Source organism: Myxocyprinus asiaticus, chromosome 11, assembly GCF_019703515.2.
Source record: "Myxocyprinus asiaticus isolate MX2 ecotype Aquarium Trade chromosome 11, UBuf_Myxa_2, whole genome shotgun sequence".
Taxonomy (NCBI): Eukaryota; Metazoa; Chordata; class Actinopteri; order Cypriniformes; family Catostomidae; genus Myxocyprinus; species Myxocyprinus asiaticus.
The window spans coordinates 38,306,626-38,328,976 of record NC_059354.1 but is presented as its reverse complement, the minus strand read 5'-3'; the positions used below and the strand labels follow the sequence as shown (position 1 = coordinate 38,328,976).

The window sequence follows — 22,351 nt, the reverse complement described above, 5'->3', positions numbered from 1 at the left end:
TGTGACCAGAATGTTCTGTCACAAAAGTTGTAAAACACAGCATGACATGGTGTCTTCTTAGCTAACCTTGATTAACTCAGGAAAAGGCCACTCTTGGAAATGGCATTCCAATAAATTAAAGACTAAAAGAGTCAATGGGCTAAAAACCATTCTGTGAGAAACAAAATGATATAAGACATTATGGCTGTCACCCTGTAAAACTGTCATATATGTATTAGTAGAATGTATTTAGTGGCCTTACCCAAGCAGCAACCTAGATTTGAGCTCAGTGGACATTTGAATCCCAAGTTGGGTAAAACGATCAGTGGTTAGCTATTTGCTGGAAGTGATTACCATGGATTGCAGGTTCAAAAGTTAAATTATTCAAGAGTGTTTGTTGGTTTCTTTACCAGTGTAAACTATTAGGATTAACAGTTTTTGCAGAAGTATGAACCCAGATCCAGAAGAACTTCAACCACAAGGCATCTTTCTCAAACTGTCTCAATCCATTTCCCATTGGGTATTTGTGGTGTCTTTCCACAAACCATGATCATCTTGGAATTATCTGGATCACAATTGTCTCATCTAGCCAGACTTTTGATAAAGTCTGATCCACTTTGCAGCTTGTTCTGGCCAAGAACCGCAAATTTAAACAAGAGATCATCTTACCAACATGCGAAGCGACCCAGCACAGTTTGCTTTGTTTTTGGATTAATCTGAAATATTTAATATCACAACAATAGACCAGCGTGGAAAAAAACTCTTTCAAATGGCACAGCAGTGTTGGTCTGTGCCTGACTATACTAAAAAAACAACAAAGAAACTGGTGAAAATGTAAGTAATAAGTGGGAATTATTTCAAAGATATTACTACAGAATATATAGTTCTGCTTGGAGATATTTTGTTTATTAGCTACTAAGTGCCTATGACAAAACTGACTATCTTTCAGAGATTTTATGCAACAAACATGGCAGTCTTTTGCAAATCCATTAACTAATCACAACTTTTTTTCCAGATGGACTGGTGCACTCTGACTACCAAAGTTGAATAAATCCAGCCAATTATACTGGAACTGCCCATTTTTACCCAGCTCTTTTGGTTTATGTGTGCATTAGGCATTAGATGGTCAAGTAACAGACTGTGTGCTGTAACATGTCACAGTAATATGTGAATTGTATGTGTTTGCAGCTATGGTTGAGGAGCTTCTCAGGATGCCTGGTGTTCGACTAACTGGCTCTGGGTGGTCATCCTGGGAGATGTGGTCAACTTGCACTCAGGATTGTGCCAATGGCTACCGCACTCGCAAACGCACCTGCACCAGCGCAGAGGGCAAAAGTGCTCCCACCGCTTGCCGGGGCTCTCCAGCAGAATACCAGGACTGCAATCCTCAGCCCTGTCCAGGTAACACATGCTAATATAGACTCACATACAGAAAAAAATAAGATTGTAAACACAAGCAGATGCACATTCTCATAGTTAAGGGTTTGTCAGCCTTTTCTGACCCATAGACACCACCTACACAGACTCTGTCAACCCAGGGACCCCTAGTATTATTAAATATTATTACATCATATCCTTAATTCATAGTGCTTCAGAGTTTTATTTATGGTTTTACACTCTATAGAAGCAATCGTATCATCAAAGATTATATAAAAGGTTGTTGTTGTTTTTAAATACATTAAAAAAAAACTATAGAACAACTTTAGAAATTTAGAAACAGCATTTACTAATACAGTTTATTTAGAAATATACAGTATACATAAAATACTATGTGTTGTACATATTAGTACACGGACCCCCTGCAGTACCTTTAAAGATCCACAGTTGAAAATCCCAGACGCACAAATACTCGCATGAATAGACTCACACATACCAACATATGCTCATAATCAAGGTAGCTGCTCATCGTGACGGGAAAGCCTTTGCGTCCATTAGTCTGTGTGAAGTGTATTGCTGATTTCATTAGCTAATGGAGAGCTGAGAAGCCCCATAGGGACCTGCTGTGTTCAAATGAAGAGGTTTCACCATGATTCCAAACAAATTTGATCTCAAGGTTAAACCAAAAACTCTTTCCTGTTTAAGAAATCACAAGATCTCAGAATGATATTTCCAGTTAGCACCAGTCAATGGTGTTTGCCTACTTTGAAGTGTGTAATGTAGTGGCATTAAACTGAATTGCAAAAATAACGTAATCTTTAAATTTTTTGTAAAAAGTGTGAGAGATGCTTGACAAAATTCGCTGCCACATTGCTAGAGTATTTTGGTTGGGTACCAGGGCATTACTATTTGATTTGCTAGGTTGTTGCTAAGTGGTTTCTTAGTGGTCCAATTCAAAAGAGCCCACACCCAAAAGTCTCCAAAAAAACTGTGCCCGTGTTTACACTCTTCTGGTGAACAAAAATGTACATATGGCTTACTTGCAGTATAGTTATCTCTGCACGTTAAACTGAGATTTGAGAAAGTGTCATCAAAAATTACACACTTCACCTTTAAAGGATCACATACAGACATAAATATGAACAATCACCTTGAAAGTTCTCAACAGAAAGTTATGAGTTTCTTTAGACATGTCACTTGCCAATGCAATGTTCGCTTTAATCTCTTTGAGAGTGTAACAGATTACCTTCGGCCAAAGCATTCGCTTTGCCTTTTTCCCACTTAAACAGAAAGGGAGAAAAATAATGGGGGGGGGGGGGGGGATGGGCATGGGCATGGATTAAACCACATCTCTTACATCAGCCACATCTGCAACCATTTTAATCATAATTTTGACCCCAGTCCACCACCCGACAAGTAGCTGGACCCAATGTGATTGCAATTGGTCTGCCTTCAAAGTTCAGTCATGCCCCAGTACTCACATGCTAATCCACTGGAGTTAAACAGTGCTTTGTGGAGACAGAGCCAACCCTAACCCTCTTCAAAATCAGTCTGATGAGACATTCTGCAGAGAGGATGGTGTCAGGAAATTCAACAGCAAAGCTTTTTATCCTGGTCAGTGTAAACAACCCTGTTAAAAAAAACTTTGCTGGCAAACCAGCACATGTTGTTTTGAATGCTGGCGTACCTACTGAAAAAGAATAAAAAATAAACATTTTAAACCAGCCTTAGATAGTTTGCTGGTGTTAGCTGGTTTTAGCTGATTTAAGCTGGTCTTCCAGCCTGGCCAAACTGATCTAGCTAGTCTCCCAGGCTATTCAAGCTGGTGACCAGCTGGTTTATCTGGTCAGCATGTTAGTCTCTTAGCCTGACCAGCTTTAAAGTACCCAAAAACCCTTTTAAAACTAACCAAGCCTGACCAGGCTGGAAGACAAACTGAGATCAGCTAACCAGCACAGACTGATTCAAACTATTAAATAGCACTAGGCTATTTAACTAGCTTAACCAGCTAGACCTGTTGCTTAAACAGTTTCAACATTGACCACATTGGTCAACCAGCTTTTCCAACTTTTTGAAATGGAAGTTTTGCTGGTGAAAAGGAAGGAAATGCTCGTCCACCAGCTATGTCAGCATCAAACCAGCACTAACAATCACAAACCCAGCTTAGAACAGCATGGAAGTTCAAGCTGGTCTTTTTAGCAAGGAAAGCAAGGGAGCGAACAGCTGGCCTTTGCTGTAACAACAAGTCTCATGTGTTAGGAAAGGAGCTACAGTAAATGGGTCTAATAAAGCTGTTTGAAGCTCAGTGTCTCGAACGTTGGATCTCCATCACATCCCATAACAGATGTTTGCTTGCCTTGTCTGCCTTGCGAGAATTTCCAATCATGTCCCTGTTTTGGTTCATTTTGTGTTTGCCTGTTTGATTGATGCTGTTTGTGTTTGTACGTCATGTTTGCATCGTCGTTTGTGCTGCATTCGCTTATCTGATGCTTGTATGATTGTGCTCCCCTGCTTGCCTGATTGTTTTGTGTTTGTCTTTGTATGTCGTATTTGTTTGTTTGTGTTTGGTTTGTGCAGTTAATGGCGCCTGGTCTTGCTGGTCATCATGGTCACAATGTTCAGTCCACTGTGGAGGCGGGCACTACCAACGAACGCGCACATGCACCAACCCCACCCCTGCCAATGGAGGGGACATCTGCATCGGCCTGCATACAGAGGAGGCGCTTTGCAACACGCACACCTGTGATGGTAAGATCAACTCGAATCCAGGACCACGGATGGAAAAAATTATGTTTTAGTGTTGTATCACTTTCAAATATGGTCCTAAAAACATACAATGGGTCTCATTCACTAACCGTGTGTATGCAAAATGGAATATGTTAAGGCAAAAAATTTTGGGATACTGTATGTTTGTAGAGTGTGGTGAATGGCTGTACTGGAGACATTACACAAAGTCTGGGTGTGTTTTTTTAAATACATTACTAATTGCAGGCATGTGCTCGCTTATATAGAACTATTCAGATTCATCAATATTAGACTGATGGTAAGAACAAATATCCTGAATATGTCCACACGCACCTGTTGTGAATAGGCCATACATTTTGCTCGAGAACCTTTTATGTGCACATAAGCATGCCACTTGTACACAGCTATTAGTAAATGAGACCCAACTCTATCTCTGTCTGTATGCACAAGATACTGTCATATATCCATCAACACCCAACATTCAGAAACATGCAGTTCTCAACACTGGTGTGGCACAGACTAACTGATCATTACTGCATGGTTTCAAACCTGTCAGTCACTCTCTATACACCATAAACTAATTCCTCAGAGACAGAGAAGGGCTTCTGGGGTCCTCCAGGCTACAGATGGTACCTTATGTGAGCTGTGTGCATATGGAAGTATAAGCGTCTGTGTGCAGACTGTGGCACTGCAAAGCTCTGTTGTCACAATCTGTTGTATGCTGTGTACAGCCATTGCCTCAGTCTCTCCCTTTCAAAAATCAGCTGTTGCTATAAGACTAAACTCAAATATTTATAAAGGGCGGCAATCTGTGAATCACATACATGAATTGCAATTTTTCCCCAAAAAGCCCTGCAGCTTCAACAAATACTGTGCGACTCCCATATTGCCATTGACTTAAAATAGTTTAAGAAGTTCTGAACATTTTTTTCAAATTGTAATAGTAATAGTAACATTATTAATGTCCTGACTATACATTGTGATCAGTTGAATGCCACTTTGTTGAATAAAAGTACCAATTTCTTTCCATAAGTGCAAAATCTGTACATTATTCCAAACTTTTGGCGCCAGTGTATATAATTTCTTGTTGTAAGCATTAACCCTCCACAAGAATTTTTATTTATTTATCTGAAAAAAAGACTTTTTGTTTAACAGAAAATAAGACAAAAATATTCTAAGAAAGTGTTTTTTTTGCAGTGTATTGGAATTTGTGATTCAAGTCTCCTGTGTGCTTCCCAAATTGTTGTTATGATTGTTTTTAAACACTTCTGCTCAGCCTCTTGTCTACTACCATTCAGACAAACAGATACCTGTAGTCCCACCCCAAAGTGATGCCACTGGTTGAGCCAGAAGTTGCTTAAGTAAAATAAATCAAGATAGATGTATCAGTTGTTTCGGTTGCCTTACATAATGTTTGTGCTTGAATTTCCAATATGGCAAGATATGCACTGGGACTTGTTGCTACTGATAATAAAGTCTTTTGGATCTTAGACTCACATTCGTTGCCTGTCGGGCCCCTTTATGAATGAAAAATTCTTGTTAAGCTCTGAGAGAACTGTAAGATTGAATATGGTCTAGACAAGCATCTAAAAAGCTGAAACATGAAAGGAATACGCATGTTTGTAGATTGGATTTTCCCAGCAAACCAATACATTTTGAATCAAAGTGAAATACGTGGTACACTTGCTCTGAAAGTGTCTGCTTTGCAAGGCTGTGATTATTTTTGCCTCCCTGTGTGTCTAAGTGTGGTGTTTGTTTCATGTGCGTGGGTGGGCCGTTGAGTCGGCAGTGCTCAGATTAGTTTGTGTTTGTGACCGTTTCTGTGTGTAGGTGGGTGGTTGGCCTGGTCAGTGTGGTCTGAATGTGATGACTCTGGCCTGCAGCTACGCAGTCGAAAGTGTGGGGTTCAAGCCACGCCATGTTTGGGAAACAGCACTCAACACCGAGACTGCAATGAGATCCCAGGTGAGAGAGAGCTATGTAGACACACTCTCATGGCTCGTTCACACATACAGCAACTGTTCCGGTTGCTAGTAGGCGTTTCTGCTGCTAGATGCCCTAACCTTATTAGTGTGCTGTGTAACTAGCCATAACTTTTGAGATATATTCAGATATAGAATACAGAGTATAGTCAGTAAAAATAAGATGTTCTATTTTGACAGAAGATTTGTTTTCCTACTGTGAAAAAATAACATTATGAAGTGTTTGCATTTAATTTGCAGCAATAATACATCTTATCAAGAAGATGAATAATAATTCAAGCATGAATCAAACTCTCAGAATGCCAACATTTCTGACATGATTTTCAATGCATCACTTTTTATTATATCCTGTATGTGGGCAAAGAAAAATTATAGTACTGTAAAATCACACAGTAGCTTAACTTTTCCTCAGTCTTGACTACACTCAACTACAGTATCTCACAGGTGTCGGATCAAGTTTCTTACCTATTGGTTGTCACTGCATCACTGCTCATTTGCATAAACGTAGACATGCCTACATCACATAGCCAATGTTCTGTGTTGCTCATGTAGCTGGATATCAGCACTGAAAATCAATAACTTCAGGTCGCTTTGTCACTGCAGATTGCTGTTTGTGCGAACTCCCATTCACACACTCACACACAAACTGTATATATATATAATCCCTGTCTGAATATTCCATCATGAAGCAAAGCATTTTCCAGTTGCAATGTTTCTATTATTAAATAAACATGCACTTTTAATCCATGTCAGACCTGTTGTTGTTTTAATAAATTGAATGTAATATGTGTACTGGCAGTTATTCATTACTCCGTATGGTGGAGTGGAAGTGTTTAAAGTGAAGAACTGAATGCTCCCAGCCTGCGAGAACACGAGTTATCAGAACGGAATACCAAGTGAATCAGGCACTCTAATTAATATTAATGTTATGCCACAAGGCAGTCTCGCATCAAATTTCGCTCATTTTGGGAAACAGGCTCCAAATCCTAAGGTGTCTCAGACGATGAGGAGATCAAGGAGAATTGTGCACCTCAATCAGAACATTCCACCCTCCCCCTCTGCATCCATCTGCACTCTATGTATAGATTTGAGATAGATCCTTAAAAACTAGACTAGGGGTGGTATTATAGCACCTTAAACTCTATTGCAGCTGTGAGAAATGGCATTCCCATTGAAATGCACCTCATTAACTTCAACCAAAATGGAATATTTACTCTAAACAGTGTTATGATCATTAACGAAAACTAAATTGAAACATTTCCTTTAATGAATAATAAAAAAAACTAACCGAATTGGGAAAAACTGAAGCTACACTAACATGCATTTTTGTTACTCCAAAACTAACTAAACTAAAATGAGCATGAATAAATTTTAGTTTAAGACCGTATAAAATTTGAAACCTTTTACAACTAGATGGCCTTAAGCAGTGGCGTAACTTGGATTGTACGGGCCCCAGTGCAAAGAACCTGTCGGGCGTCTTCCTTCGGGGTCCTCGACCATTTTTCATCACCCTTCAGGCCTGCTGTCATTTTTATAGTTCCTTTTGGTTGACTGTCGTGGGCCCCCTCTCACCCCAGGCCCTAGGGCGGCTGCCCACTCTGCCCTACCTGTGGTCATGCCCCTGTTTTTTATGGTAACATGTTAACTTTGACTGGCATTAAATAATAAAATTAAAATAAATAAAAAAATTTTTTTACTGAAAACATACTGAAGAAAAAAAAAGTACTAAAAAAAACAAATCTAAATGAAACTAGAAAACGCTACTAAAATAAACAATAATAAAATTAAGCTAATAAAATTAATTAATTTTATAAATAAAACCTACTGAAAACATATCAACTGAAAAAAATGTATATGTAAAAAACTAAACTTAAACTAGGAAACAATAAAAATAAACTAAAACTTAACAGTCATAGAGTGAAAAATAAACTAAATTGAAAGGTCAAATTGAAAATAAAACAGAAATTATAATAACCCTGTCTCTAAACATGCATATAAAGCTAGTTTAGCCATGCAGTTGGTTTTATGGACATTTCCGTGAGTGCAAATTCATCAAGACATTAATTCCTGAATACTTGGGGTATTTGAATACTTAATGGAAGCAAGGCAGTAATAATTTTATCACTTTCATGCACCTCAGCTGACACCTGTACTTTATCATTCACTGCTGCCCTGCAGATCCCTAAGGTATAAAACAGGAGACCATCTCCTCACAGCTCTGATGTACAGCTCTTTGAATTGTCTCAGTTCCAGAAAGGTTGCTTTTGCAAGGAGAGAGCAGAGTGTGATAAGATGGGCAGTGATTTTAGGTTTTGGCTCCATAAAATGGAGCCAAAACAAGGTGGTGTGTAAGGGGCCATTCACACAGGACATGTTCTTGCATCTATCTGACTACATTACAAAACACAGATTACAATAAAAATGGCTTCACAGGTAGTTAACACTTTTACTGCATATGCCTTTACAAAATTTATATTTTCCTATACAGTCTATGTCATGTGAATAATTTTTAGCATATTGTTGGGCCTATGCAGTTCACAAAAATATTAATACATTTCCATGTTTTATAAATTTTTTATGCTAAACAAATTTGGTACTGTGTTGTGTCGCCACTTGATGTCCAGTGCTCTAACATATTTTACCATTGTGATGAATCGCACTGTTTTTCAACCTCTAATACTAGGAACATTTCTGAGATGCTCTGTGAAGTTAAAAGAAGTTTAACTTTTAAAAATGTCATCTGTTCCATTTCTCTGTACTTCATCTTCCTATTTTTAAATGCAAGAAGACATCCTCTGTGAACAGCACCTAACTATGTATCTTTTCTGTCCACAGCAATTCTCCCAGCGTCTAGCTATGACAAGAACCAGCAGTGTGGAGGTAAGTGCCTTGACAGCTGCATTTGCTGGTGATGAAACCCCAATGTGTTTTTAACGTGTTCATGGCAGATCTGTGGATGCATGCTAGTGTGCGCTTACGCATGTGCACTCTTGTGATTGCATGAAGACATGTAGCGATATGCTTTTTGTTTAATGTTTCACGTCAGCTCCTTTTCATCCACAACTCAGGAAGATGCGTAAAGAGCCAGGATGGGGTGATGGGAGAGAGTAGAGGTGAGGTATGAGGTAGAAGTAGGTGAACTCCATGGTTCACACTGCTGATCTTCAGCTGACATGATTTTTCATGCGTTGTGCCCTGCAGCGTCTGCCGCTCCCCCATGCAGCGTTGCTCTCGTTCCACTGCACACACCTTCAGGTGAAATATTTGTGAGGAGGCACAGCGGTGCTCTTTAGGTTGCGGATCCATGCCACACCGGGCAATGGCTGCCCTCAGAGATGGTACCTCAGTGCCAGCTTGGTGGTCCTCCAAGTGGCAGCCCGAATTACCATGCTAATTATCTAGCAGTGGTGAACTGCAAAAACATTTTTTTAATAAAAGTTCTTTATCAGTATTTTGCCGTTGTTTCCCAGTAAAAATATTGAAACATCCTTTAAACAAGGTGAATGTACTTGAAAAGCAAAATTGTAAAAAAGTTCGCAAATTTTGTTTTTTTTAAAAATTAAAAAAATATTAAAAAAAAAAAGCTGTGTGCCAATGGGGTAAGAAAAATAACCTTATTATGTTGGCTTGACCCTAAAACGAGACCAACATTTCTATCTCTAACACCTCCCATACAAAAAATCTAAAGTTGTTGCAAACTTGCTGCAAATTTGCTGCTCATTATTGTCACATGCAAATGAGCTTTGCGGCAAACTCTTCATTGTCACCAAAGGTTTGCTGCAGGTTCACCACTACCGGTGAAGAGCTGCAAACTTCTGCAAACATTTGCAGTGAATAGTAAGCTCATTTGCTTGTGAAAATAATGAGTGGCGAATTTGTTAAGAACTTTTAAAACTACATCCACCAAACTTGAAACAGACCTTCCAACGTGATCTCATGAGAACTGGTATGTACTCTTACATAAAGTTTGGTTCTAGCAAACGTACATTCTCTTACGTTTGAATAGACACTGAAACATACAATATTGACATATTGACTGCATGTAGACTTCATCATTTTACATATTAACACCTATTGAAACGTATAGAAATGTTTACGTGTACTGTTTGAATTGATTAATATTGAACAATTCATAGAATTAATCAGTTAAATACATTTAATTTATAACCAATGAGATTAGATAAATGCCATCACATTTATTTAATGCAGTTGACATTATATGACATTTTAACGGTTCCGTTCAGTTCTGCTGCCCTACACAATGTTTTAAAGGATTATATCACTTTAATCAACACTAAACTTTAAAATGTTAAAAAGAATAAAAACTCTGTAATCATTTAATCATTTATTAAACATTTAATTTTATTTTTGTTTGCCATGGGACACAAAAGGAGTTTTCAGAATATGCCAAAAAACAAAAAATAACCACAAAAAGCACCATAAAACAACAATAAAATTAATCCATACATTTGTTAGCTATAATCCAAATCTTCAGACTGCTTTCTATGAAGAACAGACCCAAATTCAAGCCTTTTATTCAATGATCTCCGTCTCCAGGGGGGCCTGGGTAGCTCAGCGAGTATTGATGCTGACTACCACCCCTGGAGTCACGAGTTCGAATCCAGGGCGTCCTGAGTGACTTCAGCCAGGTCTCCTAAGCAACCAAATTGGCCCGGTTGCTAGGGAGGGTAGAGTCACATGGGGTAACCTCCTTGTGGTCACTATAATGTGTGGTTCTCGCTCTCGGTGGGGCGTGTGGTGAGTTGTGCATGGATGTCGCGGAGAATAGCGTGAAGCCCCCACATGTGCTATGTCTCCATGGTAACGCGATCAACAAGCCACATGATAAGATGTGCGGATTGACGGTCTCAGACACGGAGGCAACTGAGATTCGTCCTCCGCAACCCGGATTGAGGCGAGTCACTACGCCACCATGAGGACTTAGAGCGCATTTGAAATTGGGCATTCCAAATCGGTCTCCATCCGCCACAGCGCCGTCATGCCCACTGTAACTGTCAACATGCATTGATTTCGTTTTAAAAATTCAAGAACAGCAGACAATCAGAAATCAGAAAAAAAACATAGATTTACATTGAGGGAATGTTCAAACAGGCCAACGAAATGCTTGTTAATTCAAACTCCAATTGTCAAAAATTCAAATGTAAGCAAACCCACAAAGGCATTTAATATGCTTTAAGTTGCTTGCTCTCTCTCTCTCTCTCTCTCTCTCTCTCTCTCTCACACTCACACTCCCTAGCTAGCTAGCTAGCTGGTTGTTTGTCTAACTGTAATGTCTGTATATCCATCGAAGTTCAAGTTTTCAAATCTTGTTTATCCTTTCAGACAAGGATTTGTCAAGCCAACATCAACATTTGTCTTGACAAACTTTACCTATCTAGTTTCAAGATGTTTTCTCTGAAAACAAGTCTGAAGTATGTAATTTGTGTTCTACTATATGGAACTATAATGATTGTTTTTAAACAGCTTTCTTGAATACTCCCTGTCTTTCACTGGTCGAACAAACAGAGTCCTGTGCAAAACCCACCATAGTGGTTGTTGGAGTCAGAATGCTCAAACAGCAATGTCTTGATGGCACCACAGAGCCACAATGTTTACAGGTTGTAACAATTAATTTACGTATGGCTTATAATTGATGCTACATATTTACCTGGGATAGGAAAAAGTATTGTAACATCAAAAAATTACACAAACCAGCTTTATTATTTTATGTGATTTGCTTTTCAAGTAAATGTATTTTGTTTTAAGGACGTTTAGATATTTTTCTGGAAAACAAGAGAACAAAACTGATTAAGTAGATGATTTTATCAGTGTGGTCTTTTGAGAGAGCACTGTCCAATTAGAGCAGTGTAGGGCGGGAGTATGGCGTTCACTGTGCTCTGTCACAATTCACACTCATTACGAGTCAGGCAGCAGGACTCCTGGTTCATCACACTGTCTAGCTAATCACAGCACTGTCCCTGGGCACTACATCATTCAGCCAGACACTCTCTAGCACCTGCCTTCTGCTGAATGATGGCTACGGACATGTAGAGCTAATGATGAAGGACGCAATGGTGCCAAATCATTCCAGTTCCACTGACAAGGATGACTATTTCTCATTATTCAAAAAAAGCTAATTTGGTCAAAGGTCTTGCTGAGAGTGACAACATATTACAGTCACTTACAGACAAATAGGTACTGTAACACTGGCTTCTCTTGCTGCTTCAGGGTTCACTCTCCTGCACCTGATAGCTACCGGTGTGTCATGTTTCCTGGGTGCGGGTCTGCTGTCCTTCCTAGTGTATGTGTACTGCCAGCGGTTCCACAAGCCCTCGCAGGAGTCTGCTGTCATCCACCCCACCACTCCCAACCACCTCAACTACAAGGGCAACACCACACCAAAGAATGAGAAATACACACCCATGGAGTTCAAGGTCAGTGCTGCCACCCTGTTTGTCGCATCCACTTCAGTCCCACAGCAGTTCCTAGAAAGCTATTATCTTAATGTTTTATTTTTTTTTAATAAAAAGTAGGAAGTGGGTGAATTCCATCATTCTGTCAAGGTCGTACTTTAACAGCTCTCTTTAAGGGAATATTAGGGGTTCAATACCAGTGAAGCTCAATTGATAGAATTTGTGGCAAAATGTTACTTACCACAAAAATTTATTTTGACTTGTCCCTCCTTTTCTAAAAGAAAAAAAAAAGCAACAATCTGGTTTACTGTGATGCTCTTACAATGGAAGTGGAGGGGGGCCAATTTTTTAATTTTAAAATCAAAAGTATAGTCACAAGATGCAAACAATATGTGTGTTCTGATGAACACCTGTATAAGTACTGAATACATTCCATCAGCTCGCAGATGCTATTCTAGTCTTATGACTTATGAGCATATGCAAACACTTGGTTTTACCGCAAATTACAATGTAAATGACAGACGAGCTAGTGATATTTTTTTTTTCAAAAAGCAGAAAAAGTTGTAAGCAGTTGAGAAACCAAACTCTGTCAGCATAGACCCTTGTTTGTTATGTCCAAAATGAGCAGCACTGGATAACTGATAGTTTGGAGATTACCGCTGGTTTCTCTCTCCCCGTGGCTGCTTGTTTAGCCGCCTCTTCTGGCTGCTTGCTGTTCCTGGTGTACATGTCTTTATTAATGAGCTCCATTAGCCTGTTTTAAGAAGCAGCCACTCAGCGGCCTCCCACAGCTGCTTGTGACTGATCGTCGAGCTCATCCAATTAGTTTGGCTTGGATCGCTCTTCCTCCACCTCATGTCCTTGCGGTGACACCTGCGCGAGCCTTTTGCCACATTTTCAATCGATCTTCTGCATGCCCACTACTCACTCTAAACTCATTACGAGAATCAGGACTCAATGTGAGTGGATCTATTCAAGAAAAAAGTGGCCACTGCAAAAGGCTGATGTTCAGGCCTGTATCGGTGGGTTCCAAATAGGGCTGGGCGATTTAAAAAAAAAAAAAAAAAATAATAATAATATTATATATCTATATCTATCTATCTATCTATATATATATATATATATATATATATATAGATATAGATATAGATATATATATATATATATATATATATATATATAGATATAGATATATATATATTGATATTTTTCAGCAGTTAGACTTTATTCAATATACAGTTGTGCTCAAAAGTTTGCATACCCTGGCAGAAATTGTGAAATTTTGAAAATATGATTAATCATGCAAAAAAACTGTCTTTTATTTAAGGATTTTGATCATATGAAGCCATTTATCATCACAGTTGTTTGGCTCCTTTTTAAATCATAATGATAACAGAAATCACCCAAATGGCTCTGATCAAAAGTTTACATACCCTTAACATACCCAGAAAGAAGCCTTTACTGTGCCAATGCCACAAAAAAGCCTGGTTACAATATGCCCGACAACACCTTGACACGCCTCACAGCTTCTGGCACACTGTAATTTGGAGCGACGAGACCAAAATAGAGCTTTATGGTCACAACCATAAGTGCTATGTTTGGAAAGGGGTCAACAAGGCCTTTAGTGAAAAGAATACCATCCCCACTGTGAAGCATGGTGGTGGCTCACTGATGTTTTGGGGGTGTGTGAGCTCTAAAGGCATGGAGAATCTTGTGAAAATTGATGGCAAAATCAATGCAGCATGTTTTCAGAAAATACTAGCAGACAATTTGCATTCTTCTGCACGAAAGCTGCGCATGGGACACTCTTGGACTTTACAGCATGACAGTAACCCTAAGCACAAGGCCAAGTTGACCCTCCAGTGGTTACAGCAGAAAAAGGTGAAGGTTCTGGAGTGGTCATCACAGTCTCCTGACCTTAATATCATCGAGCCACTCTGGGGAGATCTCAAACGACCAAAGACTTCGCATGACCTGGAGGCATTTTGCAGCTATGAATGGGCAGCTATACCACCTGCAAGAATTTGGAGCCTCATAGACAACTATAACAAAAGACTGCACGCTGTCATTGATGCTAAAGGGGGCAATACACAGTATTAATTATTTTTTCATTGTTGCCATGTTTTGTTTTATGATTGTGCCATTCTATTATAACCTACAGTTGAATATGAATCCCATAAGAAATAAAATAAATGTTTTGCCTGCTCACTCATGTTTTCTTTAAAAATGGTACATATATTACCAATTCTCCAAGGGTATGCAAACTTTTGAGTACAACTGTGTATCTCTAATGTATTTCCACTGAAATGGCTTAAAAAGCAATTTTTTTTTTTTTTTAATCAGTGGAATCATCATTTCAGTCAAACAGCCATTGTCGGCAAGAATGGATTGCAAAACTTAATGGAAACTGTTCTAATGACACACTCTTTAGGAAACATAGAAATGTGTTATTCACCGATATGAAATTCCTGGGTCGATAACGGTAACCAATAATTCACAACTCATCGTGGCCGATACCGGTTACTTTACTTGCATTTAATCATAGCTAATTAATTAAATTACTTAAAATAGCGATAATAGTATTTATTTATTTATTTATTTATTTGTTTTTTTTTTTCAGTATCCAACAATAATATATCAGCTGTCAGTATATTGGGTACCTCTATTAAAAATGCATTAAAAGTAAAACCATCACACTGTTTACTGTGTTGCTTAATTTCATATCTCCAGCAAAATCATTGCAAATATATTGTGAATATTTGATAAATTCCTCAGCCCTAGATCCCAAGGCACATCAGTCCACAGACGGCTATGTGATATTAATCGTGTCACATAGAGGGTCTCTGACTGATGGGTGTTTGAAGAAGCATCCGTTGAGAGCCACACCGTAATCAGGATGAATATTCTGATTCCGCACAGGGCAGAGATGGAAACTGTGTGATACTTCAACTCTTTTTATCAAAAGACTGTTGAAGATTCCACAGTCAAGAAAATGTAATTTGCTATCTTAACAGCAGACAAACATTCCCTTCACTGTTACTCAATGACACTTGGATAAAAAAGCATTTTTCATCTGTCTTGTTTGAACTGAAAATGGAGATCTCACACCCTGTGGAGTGCTATTGTTTGGCAGGCACTGAAAACTAAAATTGTTGCTCAGCAGCTCTTGGCCAGAGTGAGTCAAATCAATCTTGTACTCATACATTCACTCCAACAGTCACTGATCTGCAGCTTTTTTTTCTTTTTTCTTTTTTTTTTTTTTTTAGAGTTAGACAGATTATTTTTTTCTCAGGAGCTGTACATTTCATACACACACACACACACACACACTAGTTTCATCCCTAACCCACAGGTGCACCACTGTTGAATTATGCAGTTTATTTGCTGTGGGCACCACTCTGTGATGTGGTAGATATTAAAAGCCACAGTGTAGTTTCTGCAACACCCAAAAATATTGCCAAAATTAATCAATTACTAAATTTTCTGAAGACAATAAGAGGTAGTGCTTGCCTGTGCAAAACTCACTGCCATGATGCTGGGGGTGTTGGTTGGTTGGTTGCTATGTGTTGCTTATTGGTCATAGGATTCAAAAGAGCCCACCTCGAAAGGCCAGTTTATACTTCTGTGTCAAACCTATGTTGTAGGCTCTACTGTACGGCAGTTACCTAGCCTGATGTGCACCTCTCCAAAAACTATGCGTCGTGTCAACACAGACCACAACAGCTGTGATTGATCTTCTTTGTAACCAGAGACCCTCCACCAGGATGATTAAAAAGAAATCTGAGATAGCTTCGCATTTTCTCCAAGATTCTATTAAAGGAATATTCCAGGTTTAAATTACGTTAAGTTTAATCGACAGCATTTGTGGCATAATATTGATTACCACAAAAATACATTTTGAATTGCCCCTCATTTTCTTAAAAAATAAATAAAGCAAAAATCTGGGTTACAGTGAGGCACTTACAATGGAAGTATATGCGGGCCAATTTTTGAACGTTATAATATTTACTTTTTCAAAAGTATAGCCAGAAGACATAAACAATATGCGTGTATACATGACTTTAGTGTGATAAAATCACTTACTAACCTTTTCTGTCTAAAGTTAAAACCAATTTTACAACTTTGTTGCCATAATGTGATTTCAACAACTTTTTGACTGCAAAAATGTCCATTTAAACAACTTTACAGCTCAAAAAATATGAGTTTTAACAAAGGAATTATTGTAAGTGCTTTCATAAAATTATAAGCTTCACATTTCTATCTTTAAATCCTCCAATACTTGGCCACATTGACTTCTACTGTAAGTACCTCACTGTATCCTCAATTTTTGCTTTGCTTTTTATTTGAAAGAAAACGAGGGACGAGTCGAAATTATGTTTTGTGGTAATCAACATTATGCCACAAATGCTGTCGATTGAGCTGAACTTGTACTGAACCCAGAATATTCCTTTAAGATTAAGCATCATATTGTATTTTATTTGTGCTCATTCTAATCGAGAGCATCTGCTGTTTGTTTTATTCTGTTTGTTTCATTTATAAGCAAAAATCTGACAAAAAGCCACATCTGTTTACTCTGTTTCACTGCTTTTACTCGAAATATACTTGGTCTATGAGTGAAACAATATGCTTGTGGAATTGTCTTTGTTGAAACATTTCAATATCTGTATGTTTAACAGTACAAAAACACACCCATTTTGTGTTGGTCAAACATAAAAAAATTTTTATAATAATAAAAAATAAAAAAATTCAGCATTGATCAAAATGTCGAAATTTGTATTTATTATTAAGCAACATGAATAAAAAAAATAACAACACATACCTAAATTTCAACATGTTCACAACTTCACATACATAGATGAAGTTGTTATTAATGTGACAATAATTACAAAAATACTTTTTATTCCACACAAATACATTGTTTTTTATTATTTGTGAAATGTATAATTATTTCAGAAATTAAGGCATTTTCTCTAAAGACACTAGCATTTCGGCTGTGAACTTGCAGAAAAACACAGACACCAATGTAGAACTATCAATGCAAAAAACCTCACAGGTCATTACGTAGGGGCTACGGGTCCAACAGGGTCCTCTGTTATCCACCAGGCTAATACCATAAGTCAGATTGCTTAGAAAAGAAATACGAAGCATGGGAGTTTTGGTCCCAAGTTAAACACACAGGAGGCTTGTTGAAATCTTTAAGATTGAGCAACAGTGGGGCCTGGGTAGCTCAGTGGTAAAATATGCTGGCTACCACTCCTGGAGTTCGCTAGTTCACTAGTTTGAATCCCAGGGTGTGCTGAGTGACTCCAGCCAGGTCTCCTAAGCAAACAAATTGGCCCGGTTGCTAGGGAGGGTAGAGTCACATGGGGTAACCTCCTCGTGGTCACTATAATGTGGTTTGTTCTCGGTGGGGCGCATGGTGAATTGAGCGTGGTTGCCGCGGTGGATGGCGTGACACCTCCACACGCGCAATGTCTCTGTGGCAACGCGCTCAACAAGCCACGTGATAAGATGCATGGATTGACTGTCTCAGACGCGGAGGCAACTGGGATTCGTCCTCCGCCACCCGGACTGAGGCGAATCACTATGCGACCACGAGGACTTAGAGCGCATTGCGAATTGGGCATTCCAAATTGGGAGAAAAAGGGGAAAAACCCCCCCCCCCCCCCCCCCCAAAAAAAAAAAAAAAGATTGAGCAACAGTAAAAGTGATGCTTGCTTTACCAAGCACTACTTATATTTGATTCCAAACAACTTTCCCATACATTTCCCTTGTCTGCCATTGCTTTAAGGTGGATCCAGGTGGATGGTGCACACTAGTGGTGTTTGAGGAGAGTTCCCTGTTCACTGTGTAAAGCGCTTTGAGTGTAGTACCAGAAAAGCGCTATATAAATGTAACATTAATTCATTCATTCATTTAAGGAACTATAAGGCATTCTGAGGTAACAGATGTGAACCTGATGTGTTTCATGTTTCCTGAAGGTATGAGATCTATTCGAATGCTTCCAACTTTCTCATATTCTGTTCTCAAGGTCATGAAAGGTTTTGAGACCGTGTGCATGGAGGTCAGTCTTTTTCATCTCCTCTTTCTTGTTTCTTATCTATAGACTCTGAATAAGAACAATTTGCTGCCAGATGAGAGGACCAACTACTTCCCTTCCCCTCTTCAACAGACAAATGTGTACACCACCACATACTACCCCACAGCGCTGGGCAAATATGACTTCCGCCCTGACTCCTCCCCGTCTCCGTGCAGAACCTATAACCACAACAGCAACAGCTGAGACACGTATCTAATACATAGCTTTATCGCCATGGTGACAAGGCTGCTCCGGACATCACCACCTAAACCCTTCAGTTTCCCCAGCCACACACACTCTCTGCACCTGAGTGATGAGGAAAAAGTCTGATGCTTTTCTCCAACATTCCAACTGATTTTTCCTCTACCCTCTCCCCCGAGGACCATGTCACCTAAGTCATGCCTTATGGTGTTTGATGGGAAAAAGACCAGTATTTTTAAATGGCTCTTTCTAAAAGGATGAACAAGATTGTGTAGCTACACGGACTTTGTTGCATTGCTGTCTTGATTGATCTTTGCAGAGCTCCAGTAACTGGAAGGAGGTTCTGCTGATGCTAAAGGTGGGAAGACAAAATTGCTCTGGCTCTTGTCTGACTTCTCTTACTGACATCACATACCACTCAAAAAATATCTATTACAGGAATGTACTTTGGCACACTGTGGCAGCCTTCTCTTCTGTTCAAAATAGATGGAGACCAGACAATAAGAGCAATCAATGCTGACATTATTAGGTTTGGTTGGAACTGCAGAGTTGTCATACCTTTGGTTGCAAATCAAAGGATTTCCCACTGACTTCTAACCTTTAAAAAAAACACGTATACAACTTTCTAAGGAGAATACACAAGAGGACGAGTCATTGCAAAATCAATGCATCTCCTAGGTGGATAATTTGGAACAAGTTTGTAACCAAGCTGCAACAAAAAAACAGCTTAAAAATAGGCGCTATAGGAATGTTATTGTACTGTGCTTCACAGGGGACCCTTTGGGATCTTTCAGAATGGACTCTTTCCAGAATGGATAAATAGCTTACAGTTGACGCATAGCACGTAACAAAATCGTAATACAAAGAGAATGGTCAAAACTAGAAAACGCCTTTTTGTTTTTTTTGTTTTTTTTACCTGCGATTGCATGGAAATTGAGGAATATTGCACCGACATGGAAAATGCTTAGGTCTAAAGCAAACATGTTCTACAAAGTTACTGTATGTCTTGGTGGTCATATTAAATATGACTGGATTCAAACCAAGATGGACTATATTTTATAATGAAGAACAATTTAGGTAATACTGATAGCTTGGTACTTGTTTTCTATGGTTATTTTAAAGAGGGAATTATTTGGCTGTTGTTTTGGCAAAAGCTGTTGGATAGTTGGACAATAGAGTTTATTTAAGATATGAGTTCAAACGTTGACAGCGCTGAATACTGAATATGAAAAAGTTTCTATCACTTCATATATTATTTTCCACTGTTTCCAGATGGTGTATTTCTAACTAACACCACATTTATCAGAAATATTGGGGGATTCATACTCCATTATATGAAGCATCATGTATTCATAAAATTGCCTGAAGAGACAAATTGTAGCAAGATCGATGAATCCCTGTCTTTGTCATATTGAACAATATGATAATTCTGAACAATAATGTGTGCAGCACCATGTGCTTAAAGGAATAGTTTACCCAAAAATGAAAATACTGTATTATTTACTCATCCTCCCACACAAAAGGAGATGTCTGGCAGAATGTTGGCCTCAGTCACCATTCACTTTCATTGCATCTTTATTCTATACAATGAAAGTGAATGGTGACTGTGGCTTTCAGTCCTTCTGTGTTCCACTCAGAATGTCTCCCGTCAGCATCATGCACACATTCCAGAAGCAGTTCTTCATGTTCCATATGTAGTTATCAATAAAAGCGATTCAGAAATGGTGACTCATCGGAATATAGTATTTATGGTATGCTTGGTTTCTATAGGGCATTGAAAAACTAAATTAAGCTTTTTTTTTTTATCATGCTTGCTTAATGAATGCTAAGCCAGCCATGCTTTCAGCTTGGCATGAGTACATAGGTTGTACATAAGTGATGCCCCACCGCGAAAAAGTAATGACACACAAAAGTTAGTATAATGTATATTGTAAAGTTAACACTGTTTTTTTAAAGCCTTATAGATGTAAAATAATGTGTGCAACAGCTGTGTAAACATTACCAACCATAGAGACTATGTGGGGATGGAGCCTTTCAGCCTTTCGTAAGATGTTTTCATAATTTTACTGCAATGGAGAGAACCGGCTTGTAGACCAACCCTGATTGTTAACATTGAAAATTCTTCATTAGAGTTCCTACAAAACTGTTAGTTGAGAAAATGAGCTTTTTTCCCCCTCATTATGCCTATTATTGAACTGTGCATAATTCATATTGATTGTAAATGATTAAATGTGTTACAGTTCACATGACACTTGGTTCAGATGTTAAAATCTAACATTAATTGAGGCACTTCCATATCATGCTCATAAATTAAATTCAAACATAGTTTATCATTGTTTTGACTCTAATAGATCCAAGTGCCTGTTCAAATTAAGAGGAGATTTCTGTATCTCTAAATGATCATAATAATCCCTAAAAACTAAAATGCATTGCTATTTGAAAGATATGCTACTGGAATTCATGCTTAGTGCAATTTTAGTTGATTTCTACGGTGGGGTCCAAAAACACTAAAATGCTTAAAATGCTTCTATTTTGCATTCTTTCTAAAGTTGTAATTAATTTCTTATTATGCTCACCTTTTGTTTTAGTGACAGCATGCACTCGAGCTGGCAAAGCTGAAATCAAGAACAGGCCGAGACTCAAAGCTCATATTCAAGTTAAAAGTCAAATAAAATTAAATGTGCCTGCCCAGAGAGAATATGTTGGTCAAGCGTGGCTGCTTTGCATGAGTTGGATTTTGAAAGGAGTATCTCTGCTATTGAACAGGCATGAAGCCAGATGACGCAATGAGGCGCTCCATCCCTGCAAGGCTTGGTGCCCTTCTATGCAACTGACCTGGTGGTTAGATATGCGATGTAGACTGTAATCACTGCCTTTTAGACACTGTGAATTTTTGGTACTCTATATTTTTGTATATTGTACATTGTAAAAGATAATAAACCTTGATGCCAACCCGGTCTAACCTGAGCCAATTCGTCCTTTCCCAGTCTCTCTCACACTCCATCAATCTAGGTCACCCAGCTGTCTCCCACAGAGTGAAAGGTAAGCATTTTCAAATTGGCTTATTTTTATATCCAATGTCCGGTTTATCACACACTCCCATTTGTATATTTAGGGATTTGCTTGGTAGGCTGAATGAAATTGGATCTAAATGCTAACACATACACCATTTTCTAAGAGTACAATAGTCTTTCTGTTAGCTAAAAGCATTATCGATTAGAGATGTTCAGCCTTGACGTCAATTTGTAGGTGAACCCGGAAGGCTAATTTGCCATGGGTTCCCTCGGGAATTTCCAATGGGTTTTTGTAATGGGGTTTTTCAATTTATGAGTAAAATAAGGTCTGTGGTAAACATTACTTGAAGATACGTTTTGTTCTACAACATAAATTACACACAGTCATACCTCAAATGTGAATTTTGAAGCTGCTCTGTTTTAAAAAAAAATGCATGTTTTTAACAAGTTGTCAAATAAGGACTACAACTACCACAAGCATGTACGTGCCTGACGAAATGGAAAACCACTGTAGTCCTTATCTAGCAACTTGTTAGCAACATACTAAAAAAAACAACAAAA

General features: G+C 38.5%; 1 protein-coding gene across 10 annotated transcripts in view; it reads left to right on the top strand.

The window, feature by feature from the left end:
* Positions 1 to 21,733, top strand: part of sema5ba (sema domain, seven thrombospondin repeats (type 1 and type 1-like), transmembrane domain (TM) and short cytoplasmic domain, (semaphorin) 5Ba) — a 186,938-nt gene extending 165,205 nt beyond the window's left edge. For 7 of the 10 annotated variants that reach the window (XM_051711049.1, XM_051711050.1, XM_051711054.1 and 4 more), the window contains 6 exons: positions 1,168 to 1,380; positions 3,934 to 4,104; positions 5,932 to 6,066; positions 8,919 to 8,963; positions 12,312 to 12,517; positions 18,603 to 21,733. In XM_051711049.1, the coding sequence (XP_051567009.1) occupies positions 1,168 to 1,380; positions 3,934 to 4,104; positions 5,932 to 6,066; positions 8,919 to 8,963; positions 12,312 to 12,517; positions 18,603 to 18,779 (947 nt within the window). In that variant the 3' untranslated portion in view covers positions 18,780 to 21,733. Of the gene's footprint in view, positions 1 to 1,167; positions 1,381 to 3,933; positions 4,105 to 5,931; positions 6,067 to 8,918; positions 8,964 to 12,311; positions 12,518 to 16,140; positions 18,157 to 18,417; positions 18,478 to 18,602 lie in introns of those variants that run through there. The other 3 variants (XR_007898532.1, XM_051711055.1, XM_051711056.1) reach the window with 3 other exon arrangements.
* Positions 21,734 to 22,351: the final 618 nt, after the last annotated feature.